At 41.2% G+C, this 18,387-nt stretch overlaps 1 protein-coding gene across 3 annotated transcripts in view; it reads left to right on the top strand.

Annotated features, from left to right (window-relative positions):
• KIF6 (kinesin family member 6) overlaps window positions 1-18,387 on the top strand; it is a 413,362-nt gene that overhangs the window by 329,081 nt on the left and 65,894 nt on the right. For all 3 annotated transcript variants that reach the window (XM_036024067.1, XM_036024068.1, XM_036024066.1), the window contains one exon: window positions 104-159. In XM_036024067.1, the coding sequence (XP_035879960.1) occupies window positions 104-159 (56 nt within the window). The remainder of the gene's footprint in view (window positions 1-103; window positions 160-18,387) is intronic.

The raw sequence follows: 18,387 nt of genomic DNA, 5'->3' as shown, positions 1-18,387 counted from the left end.
GTTTTATAATAATTTAGAGACCTCTTAGAAATCTATCATTTTTAAAACATAATTTAGGTTGAAGAGAAAAAATAAACTTCATTTCTTTTTTTCTTTTCTCCAGATTTTCTGAAGCAAAGGCCCTGGGAGAAAATATAAATGAAGCAAGAAGTAAAATTGGTGAGCAAATGATCATCTGTGAGTCTCTCTCACAGACCATTTTCCTGGTGAAAATCAGGCCAGGATGTGCTTCCCAAAAGCCATGCACCTTGGCTCCGGAGGGCCCTGCCAGGGAAGTGCTTTGAGAATGCCTTTCCTTGGAAGTTTGTCATCCCTCCCTTCCACCATCAGGAAAAGCAGTTTCTTTTGTCTAGAACTTGAACTTTCATCCCCATGCAGGCCTGAGCTCTAGTATCCCAATGAGAAAACTTTCCCCAGGTGTCTTTCAGCAATAGCTCAGCTTATCATCACCACAGGATTACAGTGACAATTCATTTTTCCAAGTGCTATGAAACACTCTTACACCTCCCAAGGCTTATATTAGCATTTTGGCACAGGTGCATATTTTTTGGTACCATTCAGTAAGCCAATGGGAGGAAGCAAAAATGAGCCAGTGTGTCTACCCAGGATGCAGGCTGCTCAGCAGGGCTCCCCCACTGAAGTGAGCATCCTGAGAAAGGTGAGAGTAAAACCAGAGGCAGACTCAACAGAAGTATGCCACAGATCTCTGTTAAAGCAAGAGGAAAGTGTGTCTTTCATTTCAAGCTAGAAGACACATGGAGATCATCTCCCAGCCTGGGGCAGCCTCGCAGAGGGGATGCCTTGAGCCTTGGCCACTGTGGCGGGGAAGGCAGAATTTACCAGCCTGCTCACAGCTGAGTCTCTGAGTCCTCCTTGTCCCACTCTTCCTCCCTTCACAAAAAAGGATGGGACAAAAGCCACTCTGAATGTTGCTTTTGGTGTTTTCTACAGATATTGAAAATCGTGATAACCTCTGGATGTTTTATTTGAGCAAATGGGAGCTCTATATTCTCCTCATTGGCCTGAATCAGAAGGGCTATACCCAGCACCAGGCCAAGAACCTCTAGAGTCTTAGAGGTTCGTAACCTAAAGTCCAGGGTCTGGGATGGGGGGAAATGCACCTCCATGTGCACTGACCTCTGACTGCAGTTTAGCACTGCTTTAGTGATGAGTGTAGGCAGCAGACCACAGCAGAACTAGCAGCACCTGTCACCAGTGGAAATCACAGATATTTTCATTTCACAGCACAGTTGGCAGACATCCTAAAATATCTTTTATAGTCATCAGTACTTCAAAATTACAGTAGTTATTAGACTCATCATTAGATCTGATTGTTTAATGCTTTTCTATAAAAACACATAGATATTTCTGTACCAAAAAAGTTTTAAATTTTTAATAACTTCTTTAATATAATTGGTTTCTTAAAACCCTATATAAAGCTCTTTTCTTGGCCTGGGCCCCAAACTCCTGAAGCTGCATGAAAAAAATTAGGGGTTAAGAGTGTGTGCATTTTTCTGGAGATAGTATTCATAGCTTATCTGATTCAGGATCAGTGACCCAAAGCAATAAGGAAGTTGATTGGGGCAGGAAAGCAGATACCCCACAGCAGGTCAGTGCTGACCTCCCTTCCTGGCTGGCGGCCAGGAGGGAGACAGGGAAGCAGGCTTCAATGGATCAGCCAACCTGTGAGCATTATCTGACTCAAAAGACCCAATGGTCTGTTTTTATTCCTGGGGAGATAAGAGGGAAAGAACTTTTATAAATTGCTTCTCAAATAAATAAATAAGTAGCTTCTACACACACACACACACACACATACATACACACACACAAGCAGTATAAGGTTTTGCTCTTTAAAAATATCTAACACTTTATACCAAAATAAAACTGTTCCATCACAAATGAAACTGATGGAACAACACTGATGGAAGGCACCAACGACCTATGCTAATATACTTAGCTTTTCAGTCTGAGACCTTGAGTTGTTGTCGCAAACAATCCTAGATTCTCCACAATTTTGGTGCAGTAATGTGTGTTGATGGATCCAGTTTGCCATATTCTTGAGATTAGGTGAGTCGGAGGCTGCCCTGCAGCTGCACGGCAGGGGCCGAGGCTGTGAGGCTGTAATTGAGCTACCACAGGGGATGTCTGTAATTGCAGATATGCTAGGAGAAGCCCTGGGCAAGTAGACCTGTGTTTTTTTCTGGAGACTAACAATGTCAAGATTCCTACATTCACTGCTAACAAGAAAGCAGCTAGTTCAGTGGTACTAATAAAGCCAATGTCACTCTTCATTTTGTGCAAATAGCAGACTAACACTGGTGTTCCAGTCACTCGTCTTTCAAATGTGCTCTTGATCCAAGGGGGCCCAGGTAAGTGGGTCACTGAGACTCAACCCCATTACTGAGCAAACCCACCATCACTGCATCTCAGACACAAGGTTAAGAGTAAGGAGGTATAAGGTAGAATTGATATACATATTTAAAATTTCCAAGGTAACCTTGAAGGAACTGTTTTCAGGATATTTATGACTTTACTAGGAGAACTAGCAGAACTAGCTAGTACTTCCCAGAGAGAAATTAAATCAAGTGACATTTTCAGTTCCCAGTGAGTCCTTTCGTGAATCTAAAGGTCAGGAGGTGAGAGCATGGTGGGGATGTATCGTTACCTGCATGGGATGATGACTCAGCTTCACTCCCAAATTGTGCCACCTGCTGTCTCTGGCCCCTGGGCAGAAGTGAGATGCAGTGGAGCGTGAGAGTAATTGGCCTGCAGAAAGGAAATGAAAAAGGTGTGTGGGAACTACAGATCAACCAGCCCACGTGTTTAAAGTTTAGGTCGTCTCTGTCCTCTCAGGTAATTTGGCTTTTCTCTGGCATTGTGACCTAGAGCTGCCACTTGAGTTTCATTCTGAAGGCTATCAACTTGACAGTGACCACATGAAATCTATATTTACATGGCATCGTCAGTAAATCTGAAACTTCCATATTATTTGTTTTTCTTATAACAAGCCACCCCAAACTAGGTAGATGAACTCTTGCCACAAACTTCTTTTTGTTCTTCTATGTTCATTATTTATTTAGATCAAACCTGATGTTGAAACAAGTTTAGATCAGAGATAGAAGAATAAAAAAATAGAATATTTGTTTCCATAGAAGAGTCATTTTCATTGTGTTTACCTGTTCTACACACAAGAGCTTTTCATCATGTCAGTGGTGTTTTGAACATGTTCATATACACCCTGATTCCATTTATCTGTCTTTGGAAATGCTATTGAGCCCAAACTGTGGGAAAAGAAATAGAATGCTTTGGAGGTAGTGCAAAAACAGGACATTTTTCACTCATTAGAATTCTTGCATCAGTGTTTCTACATCAGAGCTCTTTCTACCACTGGCAGCATTGTCTTTGGCAACAGAGAACAATGAATGGCTGTTTTCTGGCATAAGTCCCACTCCTAGACCAGTCCAGGAACCAGCTGCTTTGGAGGCAGGTGAAAGGGTTTGACTGACACCTCTTGGCACGTCTTCATCCCTCACAGACCCGTCCAGGCCTAAATGAGAGCTAACGTCACAGGGTGCTACACAGAAGGGTTTTCACGAGTGAGCCAATCAAGTCAATGCTCATTTTGAAAATCACAGGAAATGTCATAGATGTTACTGTGAGTGGGAGATGAAGGAAAAAGACAAACACTAAAAGAGCTGACAAAACTTTCTGAAAGTTTCCTTTCTCCTACCCCAAATCCAGAGAAGGATCCCAACCCACCATCTGAACAACACTCTCTTTAAAAATGTTGCTCTTGTACATTTGGGATTTGGGGAAATCAGATTGGGTCTCCATCAGCAGAATAAATAGGACTATTTTTCAGTTTTGTACATTTTCTGTACTTTAATTTTCCTCTGAGATTTACTTCTAGACCTACTTGTGCATGTTGGTTTCTGGTGTCTCATCCTGGAGTAGGGGAAAAACAACAGCCAGGTAATTTTGCTAAATTATGAAGACCTGAGTCAAGTATATTCTTTTGTTACTATTAGTCACCAGCTTCAACAACTGCCTCCATTTATTGAACACTGACTCTGAGCCATGGCAAGAACTTGACATATGTTATTTCATTTAATCCTCACAGAGAAGAGCCATTAGCTATAAGGGAGTATTACCATGTGTCATATATTCTAAGATACACAATTTTTATAGTCTTAACACTTTAAATCAGGATACAGTTAATCATCCCACCTGGCTACTTTTACATAATCTGATTTTAAATTTTTTATATTTTAAAAACCACTGTAATGATGATTATATCTTACAGTTGATACAGTCTAGAGTCTATGAAATGTGGTATTATCATTATTTTGCAGATTTTTAATGGAGTTTCAGTGAGGTGACCTACTAAGCAGCCAAGCTGGAATTAAAATCAATTTCTATCCAACTTAAAAACTTTTAAATACAGTATACTACCTCCATAAATTCAGGTATATTTAACTGTGACATTTTCTTCTAACTAAAATTTTACTAGGCTGCTACTAAGTTTTCCTGAGTATTTGACCTTCATCCTACATGATATGCGCCCAACAACTAGACCCTAGGCTCAAACTAGACCCTAGCCCATGCACACATAGCCCAAGAAGATTAAAGGGTCTTCATACATGACTAATGGGCTCAGTTGTGGCAGTGAGAGGGGTCTGAAACCCAGCCTGCCCTTGCTCCCTGCTCCATGTGCACAAGATCAGGGTCACATCTTCCCTTAGGGCATCTTAGAGCACCTTTTTCTAGTTTGCAGAAAGATGTGCTATGGGTTTGCAGGTATCCTGGTAGGATTCCATGACCCACATAGGTTTTGACTATCACATTCAATGGTTTGGAAAATGGGAGGGTTGTGTTTTCAGGCTGTATGCAGTTACAACAGAGCGAGTTTAGTGAAAATGCTTCAGAAAACATGAGAGAATTCAAAACATAAACCTAGGTTTAAAAGGAGAAGGTGTAATGAAGTACTTATGCTTAAGTACCAAAACTAGCACAGACAGGACTAGAGAAAGCCTGATTAAGGGCAGGCATGGAAGTCATCAGGGACACAAAACAAAATTGTTACCATAAAGGGAAAAATACTATATCTGCAAAATAAGAAATGGGGAAGTTAAGACACCACCCTTTCACTCTGCCCAGCCTCTCCTCGCCCACGTTACATATCCTCAGTAACTCTCCACAGAAGAGAGATGGTTCAGAGAAAAGCAGCTAAAGTGATGATTAAAAAGTTACAAAGTAGAGTTTTGCTTTATGGAGTGATTCACCACATGTTTGTTTTAAGCTCTGGTTGTGCATTAGAGTATTTAGTTTGATTTTTAAATTAAAGCTATCAAAAATTCAATTAATTTGGGCTTAATTTGTGTTGGTCAGGATGTTTGGCTGTAAGCATAAAAAGGAATTTATTGTCTCTGTAACCAGAAAGTCCAGGGAATATAGTTGGCTTCAAATGCACACTTCTTCTTCCTCCTCTAGACCTCCCATCCCCTCCCTCCCCCTCCTCTTTCTCCTCTCCTTCTTCAATCTTGCAATCCTACTTGCCTAGGTTCTCTAATAACCTCTCTGCATTTAGTGGGAGAGTGCCTCTGAAAGCTCTAAGCCTGCATGGTCTATAGAATTCATAATCCTAATATAAGGGATTTTTCCCAACAATTTTGACAGAAGTCCCTATAAGGAGGAATGACTGTCCTGGCTTCAATCACGGGCTCTCTCTGAGGCGATCCCTGTGTCCAGGGCAATGAAATGCCCTGTCTAACTGGGCAGAAAAACCATCATGTTCACGACAGACCTCTCAGAAATATAGCTGCTGCCTGAAACGAGAACTCTGTAAAGGAGATTTTAGTTATAAATAGTTGTGTTATTTGTTCTGGGAAAAAAGAAAGCTGTAAATTAGTAACTCAAAAACTGGTTTTAAGTACAGTTGCTCCTGCTATAATGCAATGAATACAAGATTACATGCTAAAAATAACAAGGATTATAGGAAAATTAAGATTAGGAAGATGTCTCAAAATCCATGCAACTTTATAACTAGAACTCCAACAAACCAATTACAATTCTAATAAAAATCATAATATAAATTTTAAAACATGTTAAATTCTTAATGCATAAATAAATGCTATATGAAACAGAAGATTTGTTCTTCCAAACTGAGGCTATCGTGATAGAAGAGGGCATGAGGAGGGTCGAGGCACTGAGTAACAGAGACATGAACAGTGCACAGAGATGAAAAGAGCCACCCAGCAGGAGAGATTCTCTCTTCAAAGAAAGGACACTGGCCACACTGGACCAAGGGCTGGGATGTAGAGAGACCACTCCCAATAACATCATTTCCACTGATCACACATGAGCTGATTCCTGTTAAAGAAACAGCTGTAAGAGAACCCACTATTGGTTACCTGATATCATGCAGGTAGGCCAATGACATAATTCATCTTTAAGGAGACTCAGAAAGCAAGAAATAATTTTCAATTGTATTGCAAAAAAAAGTTGCTCATTTAAAAAGGCATTTTGCCCCAAAAAGGGTAATTAAATGGGTAGAAATCCTAGGAACCTTTACATACAGGATAAACAGGCATCTTTCGGAGAGGGCTCATGGAGTTAGAGAGAACAAAGCTGATTTCTTAAAATCCCTTCTGTAACAATTCAGTAGGTTGAAATTCCAAGACATGGAGTTATCTGAATGACAGTCCATAATCAGTACAGCTGATATCTTCATGGAATTGATTGAATGCACTGCTGTCATTTTGGGGATAAAACAAATAAACAAAACATAAGATTTGAGCAAGGTGGAGGGCTGTAGAGTATAGTAACTGACAATGGGTAACACCAATAATTGTCATGCATAAAAAAAGGAACATCAGCAGAAAAAGATGGATGGCTACTTCCCAAGAGTCCTGACAGGGTGGTCTGAACTTAGTGAATGTATCAGGATCCGGGATCTGACCTTGGCTATCTGGATTGAGAAAGAATGACACATGTCAATCAATTCACTATAAACCAAAGAGGCAATTTTTAAATATACCATGGAAGATGTTCTTTTTAGACAGGAACTCTTAAACTTGCCTCCTTCTAAGGCATCTTTTCCTAGGGAACAAAATGGATTAGTTATTAGAAGGTTAGTAAATAGGTATTACCAAGCACAAAAGGAATCAAAACAAAGAGAAGTGAAGTGTTTTGAGAGCTAGATTCTCAAGGTCACAGTGAAGCCTCACCCAATGTCCACTGCCCACAGCAGCAAATATCCTACAGCAATTACAGTCAGCTTCAAGACAGACCTGCCCCCTCTGGTACACAGTACCCCTTTCTCCAGAAAAGATAAAATACCTCTTATATTAGGCTTCTACTTACTAAACTACAATTATATCCCACTCCTGCCTCTCAGGATGAACCTCTAGTCATGTTGATAGTGTTCTGAGTCATAGAAACAATTACTTTTTAAAAAATATATTTTATTGATTATGCTATTACAGTTGTCCTATTTCCCCCTTCACTCACCTCAACCCTGCACACCCTCTCCCATACACATTTCCCCCTTTACTTCATGTCCATGTGTCATAAGTTCTTTAGTTTCTACATTTCCCATAGTGTTCTTACCCTCCCCCTGTCTATTTTCTACCTACCATCTATGCTACTTATTCTCTGTACCTTTTCCCCCCTCTCTCCTCCTCCCACTCACACACTGATAACCCTCCCTGTGGTCTCCATTTCTCTGGTTCTCTTCCTGGTCTACTTGTTTGCTTAGTTTGCTTTTGTTTTAGATGTGGTTGTTAATAACTGTGAGTTTGCTGTCATTTTACTGTACATGTTTTTATCTTCTTTTTCTTAGATAAGTCCCTTTAACATTTCATATAATAAGGGCTTAATGATGATGAATGCTTTAACTTGACCTTATCTGACAAGCACTTTTATCTGCCCTTCCATTCTAAATGAAAGCTTTGCTGGATAGAGCAATCTTGGATGTAGGTCCTTGCCTTTCATGACTTGGAGTACTTCTTTCCAGCCCCTTCTTGCCTGCAAGGTCTCTTTTGAGAAACCAGCTGACAGTCTGACGGGAACTCCTTTGTAGGTGACTGTCTTCTTATCTCTTGCTGCTTCTAGAATTCTCTCCTTCATTTTAATCTTGGGTAATGTAATTATGATGTGCCTTGGTGTGTTCCTCCTTGGGGGTTCAACTTCTTTGGGATTCTCTGAGCTTCCTGGACTTCCTGCAAGTCTATTTCCTTTGCCAGATTGGGGAAGCTCTCCTTTATTATTTGTTCACATAAGTTTTCCACTTGTTGCTCTTCCTCTTCTCCTTCTGGTACCCCTATAATTTGGATGTTGGAATGTTTCAAGATGTCCTGGAGGTTCCTAAGCCTCTCCTCATTTTTTTTTGAATTCTTGCTTCTTCATTCTTTTCTGATTGGATGTTTTTTTCTTCCTTCTGGTCCACTCCATTGATTGGAGACACAGTTTTCTTTCCATCACTATTGGTTCCCTGTGCATTTTCCTTCATTTCACTTAGTGTAGCCTTCATTTTTTCATCCAACTTGCAACTAAAATCAATCAATTCTGTGAGCATCCTGATCACCAGTGCTTTGAACGGTGCATCTGATAGGTTGGCTATCTCTTGGTCGCTTAAAAGTATTGGCTCTGATGCTTTGATCTGTTCTTCTGTTTGAGCCATGTTTTTTTTTTTTTTTTTTTGCGTGGGGGAGGGGTCTCATTCCACCTGTTCTGTAGTGAGGGGCGGAACCTTAGGTGTTGACCAGGGTGGGGCACCCAGTTGCTGGGTTGTGATGCTGTATGTGGGGGCAGAATCAGAAAGGGAACAATGATGCTTGTTCAGCTCTCTGTTGAATTTCAGTCCCCTCTGCCACTTCCCACAAGCAAATTGGGCCCTTCTGGTGCTGTTTCCCAGGTGGGTGGGCTTGTGTATGTTCTAGGACCCTGTTCTAGGTCTCCTGTGAGGCTGGGAATCTCTCCCAGCACCTCAACCTCCACAAGTGTTTTCAATCAGTGCTTTTAGGCTTTATTTCCTGGTGCTGGGGCCCTGGGTTACATGGTCTATCTTGCTGCCCATTTTCACCTGGTTTATCTACGTGCGGATGTGTGACTGCTGACAGCCAGCTGCCTTGCACACCTCACTGGGTCTGCTCGTTGCCTCCCCTCATCCATGCCAGGGTCTGCAACCGGAGTCTGCTAGCTGCCACCTATGCCCTGTGCGCCTGGGTCGCCAGTCATCGCTTTTTCCTGCTGCAGTTCCTCTTCACCAGCCACCAACTCTGCCCCTCTTACCAGTCTGGATGAATGGTTGTTGGGACTTCCGTACAGTTCAATTTTCTGTCTGTTCTGGTTGTTTTTTTGTTTCTAAATTTTTGTTGTCCTTCTTTTGGTTGTGTGAGGAGGCACAGTGTGTCCACCTGTGCTTCCATCTTGGCCAGAAGTCCTAGAAACAATTACTTTTAATTTGATCATCTCTTGGTTATCAGAAACAGAGACCCAGTAAACTATAGCTCTTAGGGTATGTGTGTGTGGAGATGACAAGAATCTTATCACAATACAGTAATGAGATCTAGGACCGCTCCAAACTGGAATGGGAGCCAAAGCCACCACCTGAAGGCCCTCAGGAGCCAAGGGGGCTCCAGGACCCAGAACTCATCCCTGCCTCCCTCAGGGTCTCTGCTACACATGTGTGTGTCTGCTTTGCAACCTACTGGCTATCCAGACCACAGGCCCCACTTGCTCATAGTCTACTCTGACCCCAGATGTAACCTGAAAGCACCTTCAAACATTCTGTCCCCAAGGCTAACAAGCTAATTATTTGCTTATTTCTTAACTCAGTGTTATGAGAAAGAGAGCCTGGCTGGCCCAATTTATGACTCTGGGCTTCAAAGAGAGCAGCTGCTTGAGAATGTATTATCTTTGGGTCAGAAACCCACCTCTGGGCCAGACAGCGGTGGCCAGGAGGAAGCAAGATCTTGTGTTTCAGAAAGTGACCACCAAGGCAGCAGAGAGAGTGGCAGGGGGTTTCCCTTAAAGCAGATAGGTAGGGCAGACGCAATGACTGACATCTTATATCCTCTTGGCTTTATCTCACAGAAATCTGGGTGAAGATTTTTGTTGGATCAAGTCTTGTAAAGTGACATCAACTTCTTTATTTCCAGGTTCTCCAGGAAGCACCTGGCCATTTCTGCTTTCTTTTACCAACAATGAGAGTGACTAGTCTTTGTAAAGTGCACTATAATATGCAGGGTTTTGTTTTATTATTTTTATATCATCAAATCCATTGATATTTTCTTTTATGACTTCTCCCATTGCTTTTGTACTTATTGTTATAACAATGATAATGATGGGTTGTTCATTGCTTGCTATCTATTTAATGATTTCCTAAGTTTCCTTATAGTCTATTTTATTATTCTATTATTCACACTCAACTTATTTAGGATTTATTGTGAAATATGGCCTAAGCTGAGGCTCTAAGCTGAATCTCTTTCAAAGAACCAATTTTTCCAACACCTATTTCATTTAATAAAATGCCTTAAAATAAAATTTCTTCCTCTCACAGGAGAGTCATTTCAGACCTTCAGAAGACAGCTGATGTATTCTAATCGCATCATAAGAGTAATGTACATCCTTGACATGATAAGTTTCATGCAAGTATTGCAAAAATAACTTGCCAGAGATAGTGTTATCTTGGTGTCAGAATAACCCTGCAGAAAGTGCCAACTCTTCTGGGAAGCAGGAAGCTCCTGGCTGGGGAGAGGCAGCACGAGTCTGTGGGTGGGTGGTCCCTCCTGGCTGAGGGCTCCCTCAACACCCAAAGGAGGGAGACTGTCTTTAAATACAGAAGCATGAGCTGGACTCACCTCACTCATCTTCCAAGGGAAGAGAGTTCATATCATGTTATTTCTCTTCTAAGGAGAACAGTGTGTTTCATCATTTTATGTTAATTAAAAAGAGGAATGAGTAACTGTAGCTGAGTAGGGGCTCTGTTGTTGATGCTGGACAGGGGAGAGCTGAAAATTGCATAGGCTTTGCTGTGTCTACTGTTGACCACCATGAAAACATGGATGCATCCCATGCTAAAAACCACCAATAGCTTTCAAAAACAGAACACACTGGTGTGGGACTATCTCTCCTAGACAGTAGCCATCCTGCTCGGGGTGGAGATGACTTCGGTTTGGTGTTGGTTTCATGTAGTAACATGACCCTGTGGACCAGCCCCACTCTCTAACACACAGCCTGTACCACAACTTCCTTTCTCAAGCCTAAAAGTATACATGTGTAACCCCATGGCCAAACAAGCTCAGGAAAGCACAGACTTTCAGAGGAGAGGATGAAGTAGGATGCAGAAACCTTTGTCCCACCTCAGGAGTTCTCCTGCAGGTGTCTGTCTACTGTTGGACAACATTTAAAAGACAGGGATGCTCCCTAGCACACCCAGGCTGCACCATTAATCAGGCATCTCATGAACAAAAGCCAAGCCCAGGCAGTTTGGTGGGAAAAATAATAATAGCAGGACCCTGGGCAGCTTTATGAGCAAAGCTGAAAGGATAGCGAGGGGCGGGAATGCCACAGAGACCCCGAAGTCTGGTGTCAGTGTTTGGGCCAAGCTGGGGTTGCCTGAAAGGACTGGGGATAAACAGAGAAGCTTGAGGTCAGCCGTCACGTGTCTAAGCCCAGACTTTGGGCCTGCAAATGTCAAAGAGGTTGAGTCCCCACCCTAATGACAATAATGGCTACCTTTGGTAGAGGCACTGTATTATCCTCTCATACATAAAGAAACTGAAGCCTATAGGAGTTAATGAATATGCCGAATAAGACACAGCTCATAAGGGGCACAACTGGAACCCAGTTTCTGTTGGGCTCCAAGGTCAATGCTTTTGGGTGGCAGGAAAATTCACAGCCCAACTAAGAAGCAGATGTTGGGCCCCTGTTGTATAGGTACCCAGGACACTCACATGTTCTCTCCGAGTTCAAGTTGGCAATAAAAAGAAGAAATGGGAGTCAGTGAAAGAAGCCTTTCCCCCATCTTTACTCCCAGGAAGAGAATAAAGGAAGGAGGCAGAGAGCTTGCTGGGAGTGGTCAAGGGCTAAGTCAGTCAAGGAAAGGCAAGTCTGTCTTCCTAAGGCCTCCCCCTTAATCTGGAGTTTAGAAAATTATGGAGCCATTGGAGGGTTAGATTTTGTCTCTCTCTCTTTTTAATATATATCATTGATTATGCTATTACAGTTGTCCCATTTCCCCCCTTCACTCCCCTCCACCCTGAACACCCCCTCACACCCACATTCCCCACCTTTAGTTCATGTCCATGGGTCATACTTATAAGTTCTTTAGCTTCTACATTTCCCATACTGTTCTTACCCTCCCCCTGTCTATTTTCTACCTACCATCTATGCTACTTATTCTCTGTACCTTTTCCCCCCTCTCTCCTCCTCCCATTCACACACTGATAACCCTCCCTGTGGTCTCCATTTCTCTTGTTCTCTTCCTGGTCTACTTGTTTGCTTAGTTTGCTTTTGTTTTAGGTGTGGTTGTTAATAATTGTGAGTTTGCTGTCATTTTACTGTACATGTTTTTATCTTCTTTTTCTTAGATAAGTCCCTTTAACATTTCATATAATAAGGGCTTAATGATGATGAACTGCTTTAACTTGACCTTATCTGACAAGCACTTTTATCTGCCCTTCCATTCTAAATGAAAGCTTTGCTGGATAGAGCAATCTTGGATGTAGGTCCTTGCCTTTCATGACTTGGAATACTTCTTTCCAGCCCCTTCTTGCCTGCAAGGTCTCTTTTGAGAAATCAGCTGACAGTCTGACGGGAACTCCTTTGTAGGTGACTGTCTTCTTATCTCTTGCTGCTTCTAGAATTCTCTCCTTCATTTTAATCTTGGGTAATGTAATTATGATGTGCCTTGGTGTGTTCCTCCTTGGGGGTTCAACTTCTTTGGGATTCTCTGAGCTTCCTGGACTTCCTGCAAGTCTATTTCCTTTGCCAGATTGGGGAAGCTCTCCTTTATTATTTGTTCAAATAAGTTTTCCACTTGTTGCTCTTCCTCTTCTCCTTCTGGTACCCCTATAATTTGGATGTTGGAATGTTTCAAGATGTCCTGGAGGTTCCTAAGCCTCTCCTCATTTTTTTTTGAATTCTTGCTTCTTCATTCTTTTCTGATTGGATGTTTCTTTCTTCCTTCTGGTCCACTCCATTGATTTGAGTCCCAGTTTCCTTCCCATCACTGTTGGTTCCCTGTACATTTTCCTTTATTGCACTTAGTGTAGCCTCCATTTTTTTAATCTAATTTGTGACCAAATTCAACAAATTCTGTGGACATCCTGATCACCAGTGCTTTGAACTGTGCATCTGATAGGTTGGCTACCTCTTCATCGCTTAGTTGTATCCTTTCTGGAGCTTTGATCTGTTCTTTCATTTGGGCCATTTTTTTTTGTCTTGACGCACTTGTTATGTAGTGATGGGCAGAGCCTTAGGTGTTTACTAGGATGGAACAACCCATGTCTCTGTGTTATGATGCTGTATGTGGGGAGGGGTCTGAGAGGGAACAATGGCACTTGCTCCACTCTCGGTCAGATTTCAGTCACTTCTCCCACTTCCCCCAAGCAAATTGAGCCCTTCTGTTGCTGATTCCTATGTGGGTGGGTTTGTGTACAGTCTAGGACCCTGTGGATCTCTCTAACGAACTCTCCTGTGAGGCTGGGAGTTCCTCCAGGCATCTCAACCCCCACAGGTGTTTTCAATTGGTGTTTTGAGGTTTTATTTCCCCTTGCTGGGACCCTCGGTTGCAAGGTCTGTCTAACTTCCCAGTTTCACCTGGTTTATCTGCTCACGAAAGTAGGACTGCTTGGTCTGTTAGCTGCCTTGTGCACCGTGTCCCTCCACAATCTGCCACCTCACTGTGTCCACCAGCTGCTGCCTTGCGCACCAAGGGTCCACCAACCACGTCCACCAGCCACTGCTTTGCCAAGACCCCTCTCTGCCCAGCCACCTGACTCCACCCCTCCTACCAGTCTGGATAAATGTGTCTACTTTACTCCTTGGTTGTCGGACTTCCACACAGTTCAATTTTATGTCAGTACTTGTTGTTTTTAATTTCTAAATTGTTGTTGTCCTTATTTTAGTTGTGCAGGGAGGCACAGTGTGTCTACCTACACCTCCATCTTGGCTGTAAGTCCCAGATTTTGTCTCTTTTTAATTGCTTGAGTGATTCATGGTATATTTTGCTGTGGAATGTTCAAACACTGCATTAATATACATATCAAATGTAAGTGCTTTTCCCCCAGTACAAACTACAGCCCCTCTCCAGAGGGGAATAATCACTTTCAACAATTCATTGTCCTTCCATCCCCTTCTGCATTTGTAGATGTATAGATAGATGATTGATTGATAGATGATAGGTACGTGGATGGATGACAGAGAGGCAACAGACATACAATAATGCCTTGTTTTGTCACACAAATGAGACCATAATGAACATGTTATTCTGAATTTTGTATTTCTCACTAAAGAGTGAGTGTGGGTCTATTGCTCACCATTTCTAGTGCAGTTATTTTTAAGTATGGATAACCCATTTCATTTTTCCCCAATTTTTCTCTACCACAAACAAGGCCAGAATTTTTATGTACAAATGAGTATTTCTTTGAGATAGAAGACTAGAAGTATAACTGGGGAGAATAACAGTGAATGTATATTTTTAATTTTCACAAGTACTCCCCAGTTCTCTTCCCAAAATTCTTTATTAGTTTGCAGTCCCATCAGTATGTGACAGTACCTATTGCCTGCATCCTTGCTCACACATAATAATACCAGTCATTTTAGGTTTTGCCAGCTGGAGAGCGAAAAATGGTGTTTCATTATTGTCCTAATTTGCATTTCTCTGACAGCTGGTGGAATTGAATGTCTCACATCCTTTGCCCATTGGTTGGCTGAATTCCTCTTTATGATTTGCAGGAGCTCCTTGTGTTCTCTGGATATTGGGCCTTTGCCTTGGAATATGTAGCAGATGTTGTCTTCCAGTCTCTCACTTGTTTTAATCTTCTCTTAAGTTTTTGGAAGAACCCTAGGAAAATTGTTTTTCTCTAATTTGTAAAAACTTCCTTGCAAAAGATTATATTGTCTGCTCTTCTTTTATTGAAATTGTTAGTTAGGAGTTATCATGGCTGCCTCACCATCACACCTGTCCAAGGTAACCTTGGTCACACTGCAAAGATCTTGGTAAAACATCTGTGGGCCAAAACTGGACATGGTTATTCCCAATCAGTTGTCTTGTAGCCATTGCATGAATAAATGACTCCTGCATACAGATGATTAAATCTTTAACCAGATCACAAGTCTAATGATTTCACTGCTGAAAATGTAAGCTTTATAATGATGTAAATGTCAATTTTATTAACTTAATCTTTTTTGAAGACATCTTTAATGATGCTTGAGTATTTTTAAAATTTAATTGTTTTGCAAGACACCTTATGGACACATGTTGAGAGGATGTTGAAGTCTAGAAAACCTGCTAATAAATAATTAGAATGTAACAGTACCTAGCGACTCAATAGCAAACACTAGGGTCCTTTGAGGTACTCCCTTTTGTTGGAAGATAAAAGTAAATAATTAAGGAATAATTACAGAAATGGGTAATGTACCAAGTAAATTTAATAGACAAGGAACCTCAAAGATATAAAGTTTACTTAATTGCCTGCACCAATAATCTAAAGCAAGACCAGGTAGCTATTTGAAGATCATGAAACCATGTATTCCTACAGAAGTAAATGCTACAGTCTTGTTTAAAAATGTGTGATGAAGAGGAGTCATGAGAATTTAACTTCAGTGAGGTACCTGAAACAAAACCTTTATTAACCCCCAAAACAGAGATGACATTACATGCAAAAATGGACCCAACACTTGGGAGGCCAGATACCATCTCCTCAAGTGGTAGGGCTGAACTAGGGAAGACTTTGCCCTAACAGCCACTAACTAGGATAAAAGGGCTACTCCCTAGGTGGTCTCAGGAAGACAGTATTGGCAACACCTTTCTGCCTGTGTCCCTTGAGGGAGAGGATGGATTGCAGAAGAAAAAGTTCAGAGCCAGCTTTGACTCAAAGTACTGCCAAAGCCACAAGGCTGTTCAAATGCTAAAGAAGAATCCAAACATGAGAAATCCATTGAACAGAAGGGTTGGTGGTGAGGGAAATAGCATATTTGGCAGTAGTCTGCCAATAGGAAGTTAGCCACCTTTAAATTAGAATTCTGTGTAATCAGTAGTAAGGATTGTATTATAAAGATTAATGTCCCCAAGCCACAGCTCCAGTTGACCTCTCTCCTCCACACTCCCACTCAGAAACCTCTGAGGTCTACTCATTGCCACTCAAAAGTGTTCATGCCCCTTAGTCTAACATTCAAAATTCTTTCTCCTTGTCGATATAATTAACATTCACATACTTATATGGAAGATTGAGTTGTAGCTTTTAAAAAAGAGAGAAAAAGAGATAAAAATAATCATGTTATATATATTTCTCTGCATCCTGCTTTTCACTGCATCCAGAACTTCATATACATTCTTCCAAATCAACTGGTATATTTCATTTTTTTAATTGGTTGCATAATATTCTACAAAATGGTTTTATCACAATATTTTTCATTATCTTCCAGTTAACAGGTATTTGCTTTATTTCCATTTTTCTGCCATATAAAACATGCTGCACCAACACCCATGCATATATATTTTTATATACTGGTGCTTTTACTTCTATGGAAACTTTTTTTGTAAAGGACCGGAGAGTAAATATCAATATTTTAGGTTTTGTGGGCTTTATGTGGTCTTTGTTGCATATTCCTCTTCTTTTTTTAACCAGCTCTATAAAAATGTAAAAACCATTCTTAGCTCACAGTCCAAAGCCATACAAACACAGACCGCAGGACAGAATGGCCTGCCAGCCCCGACTTGCCAGTCCTTGGAATAGAGTCCTAGGAGTAAGATTTCTTCCTACGTGCATTATAATTTTTTCTGTTTTTGTGAATGGAATATTTTTCTATTTCCTGAGACAGAAAAAAATCTATATTTAAAAAATATTTCCTTTGTACCCATTTATCTTATCAAATTCTCTTTTTAATTTTAGAGGTCTTTCTCTTGCTATACTTTCTTGAGTTTTCTAGAAATGCAATTGTATTCATCACAAAAGAAAAAATCTTTTTCTAATATTTACTTAGCATTTTTTTCTTATTGCATTTATTAGAGTGTCTGAATTACTATTAGCTAATAGTGGTAATGACCTCTCCTTTTTGTTCCTGGATTTAATGAAAATGGCTTAAGATTATACAATTAGAATGACAGAAGACATATGGCCATGATAAGTATTGCCGTACGTCACCCTAGTCCAGGCTATTAGAATTTCTGTAATGTGACTTTGATGTGAGGCAGATCTACAATGCTCTAGAGGCAGGGGAGGTGAGGAGGGGCTCTGAGAACTGGTGTTGTTGATAGTATCACATGGGCACAAATGTCTGAGGTTTGATAAGGTATTAAGTACAGTACAAATACAGTCACTTAATGAGCTGAGTGAATGAGAGATTGTGTCTGCCTGCACAATGAGAAAAGAAAATTAAGCAGATATTATGGATATAACTTTTCAGCCTTAACTGTACAAATGGCCAGTGAAATGGACATATTCTTATTAAAAATTTAAAGAAAACAAACAAACTATGAGGTTCCACTTCTGGGCAAAGTGGAATAGTCACATTCTATCCTTTCTCTCCTACTGAAAACAACTATAAACACATGGAGCAGCTATCTGAGAACCCAAAAAACAATTGGTAGCAGGCAGCTTTGGGGAGACGACCAGAATTCCAAGTACCATGAAGTTGACACCCTGGAAGGTCTTTTGATGGTAGAGACAAGCAGCAGCAGCCAAACAGGAGTGTAGAACTCTGGTGGAGGAGATCCCTCCATTCTAACCAGAGGAGCTGTGGTACCAAAAATGTGGGAAGACCCTCCATTGCTTCTTCCTCTCTCTGTCCTTCCACCACTTGGTCCCAGTCATATAGATGCAGACATAGTCATGGAAATTGCACAGCAGAATTTAGAGGTTCAGAAGTGGGGCCTTAGGAGTCATAATATGTCAGACAGATCACAGGGGGGAAAGAAATCAAGACAATGACTCCAGAAGGTTGTTTACGTAAACTCCTGTGCTTACTTTCAAACTGACCATCCATGAATCTAAAAAGCATACCAAAGGCTGTAACTGTCCTGCTATAAGGTAGACTACCACTCAGGTCCCATACTGGCCACTGGGTAGCACGCACATGGGATGAATTCGAATAGCACTGCAAAGCCTTTGAAAACAGAGCTGACATTGGGACCACAGGCCAAAGAAGGCTTATTGG

This window comes from Phyllostomus discolor, chromosome 4, assembly GCF_004126475.2.
Source record: "Phyllostomus discolor isolate MPI-MPIP mPhyDis1 chromosome 4, mPhyDis1.pri.v3, whole genome shotgun sequence".
In the NCBI taxonomy this organism is placed as follows: Eukaryota; Metazoa; Chordata; class Mammalia; order Chiroptera; family Phyllostomidae; genus Phyllostomus; species Phyllostomus discolor.
Note: the sequence above shows the minus strand (reverse complement) of the source record. Positions and strands in the feature narration are given on the sequence as shown.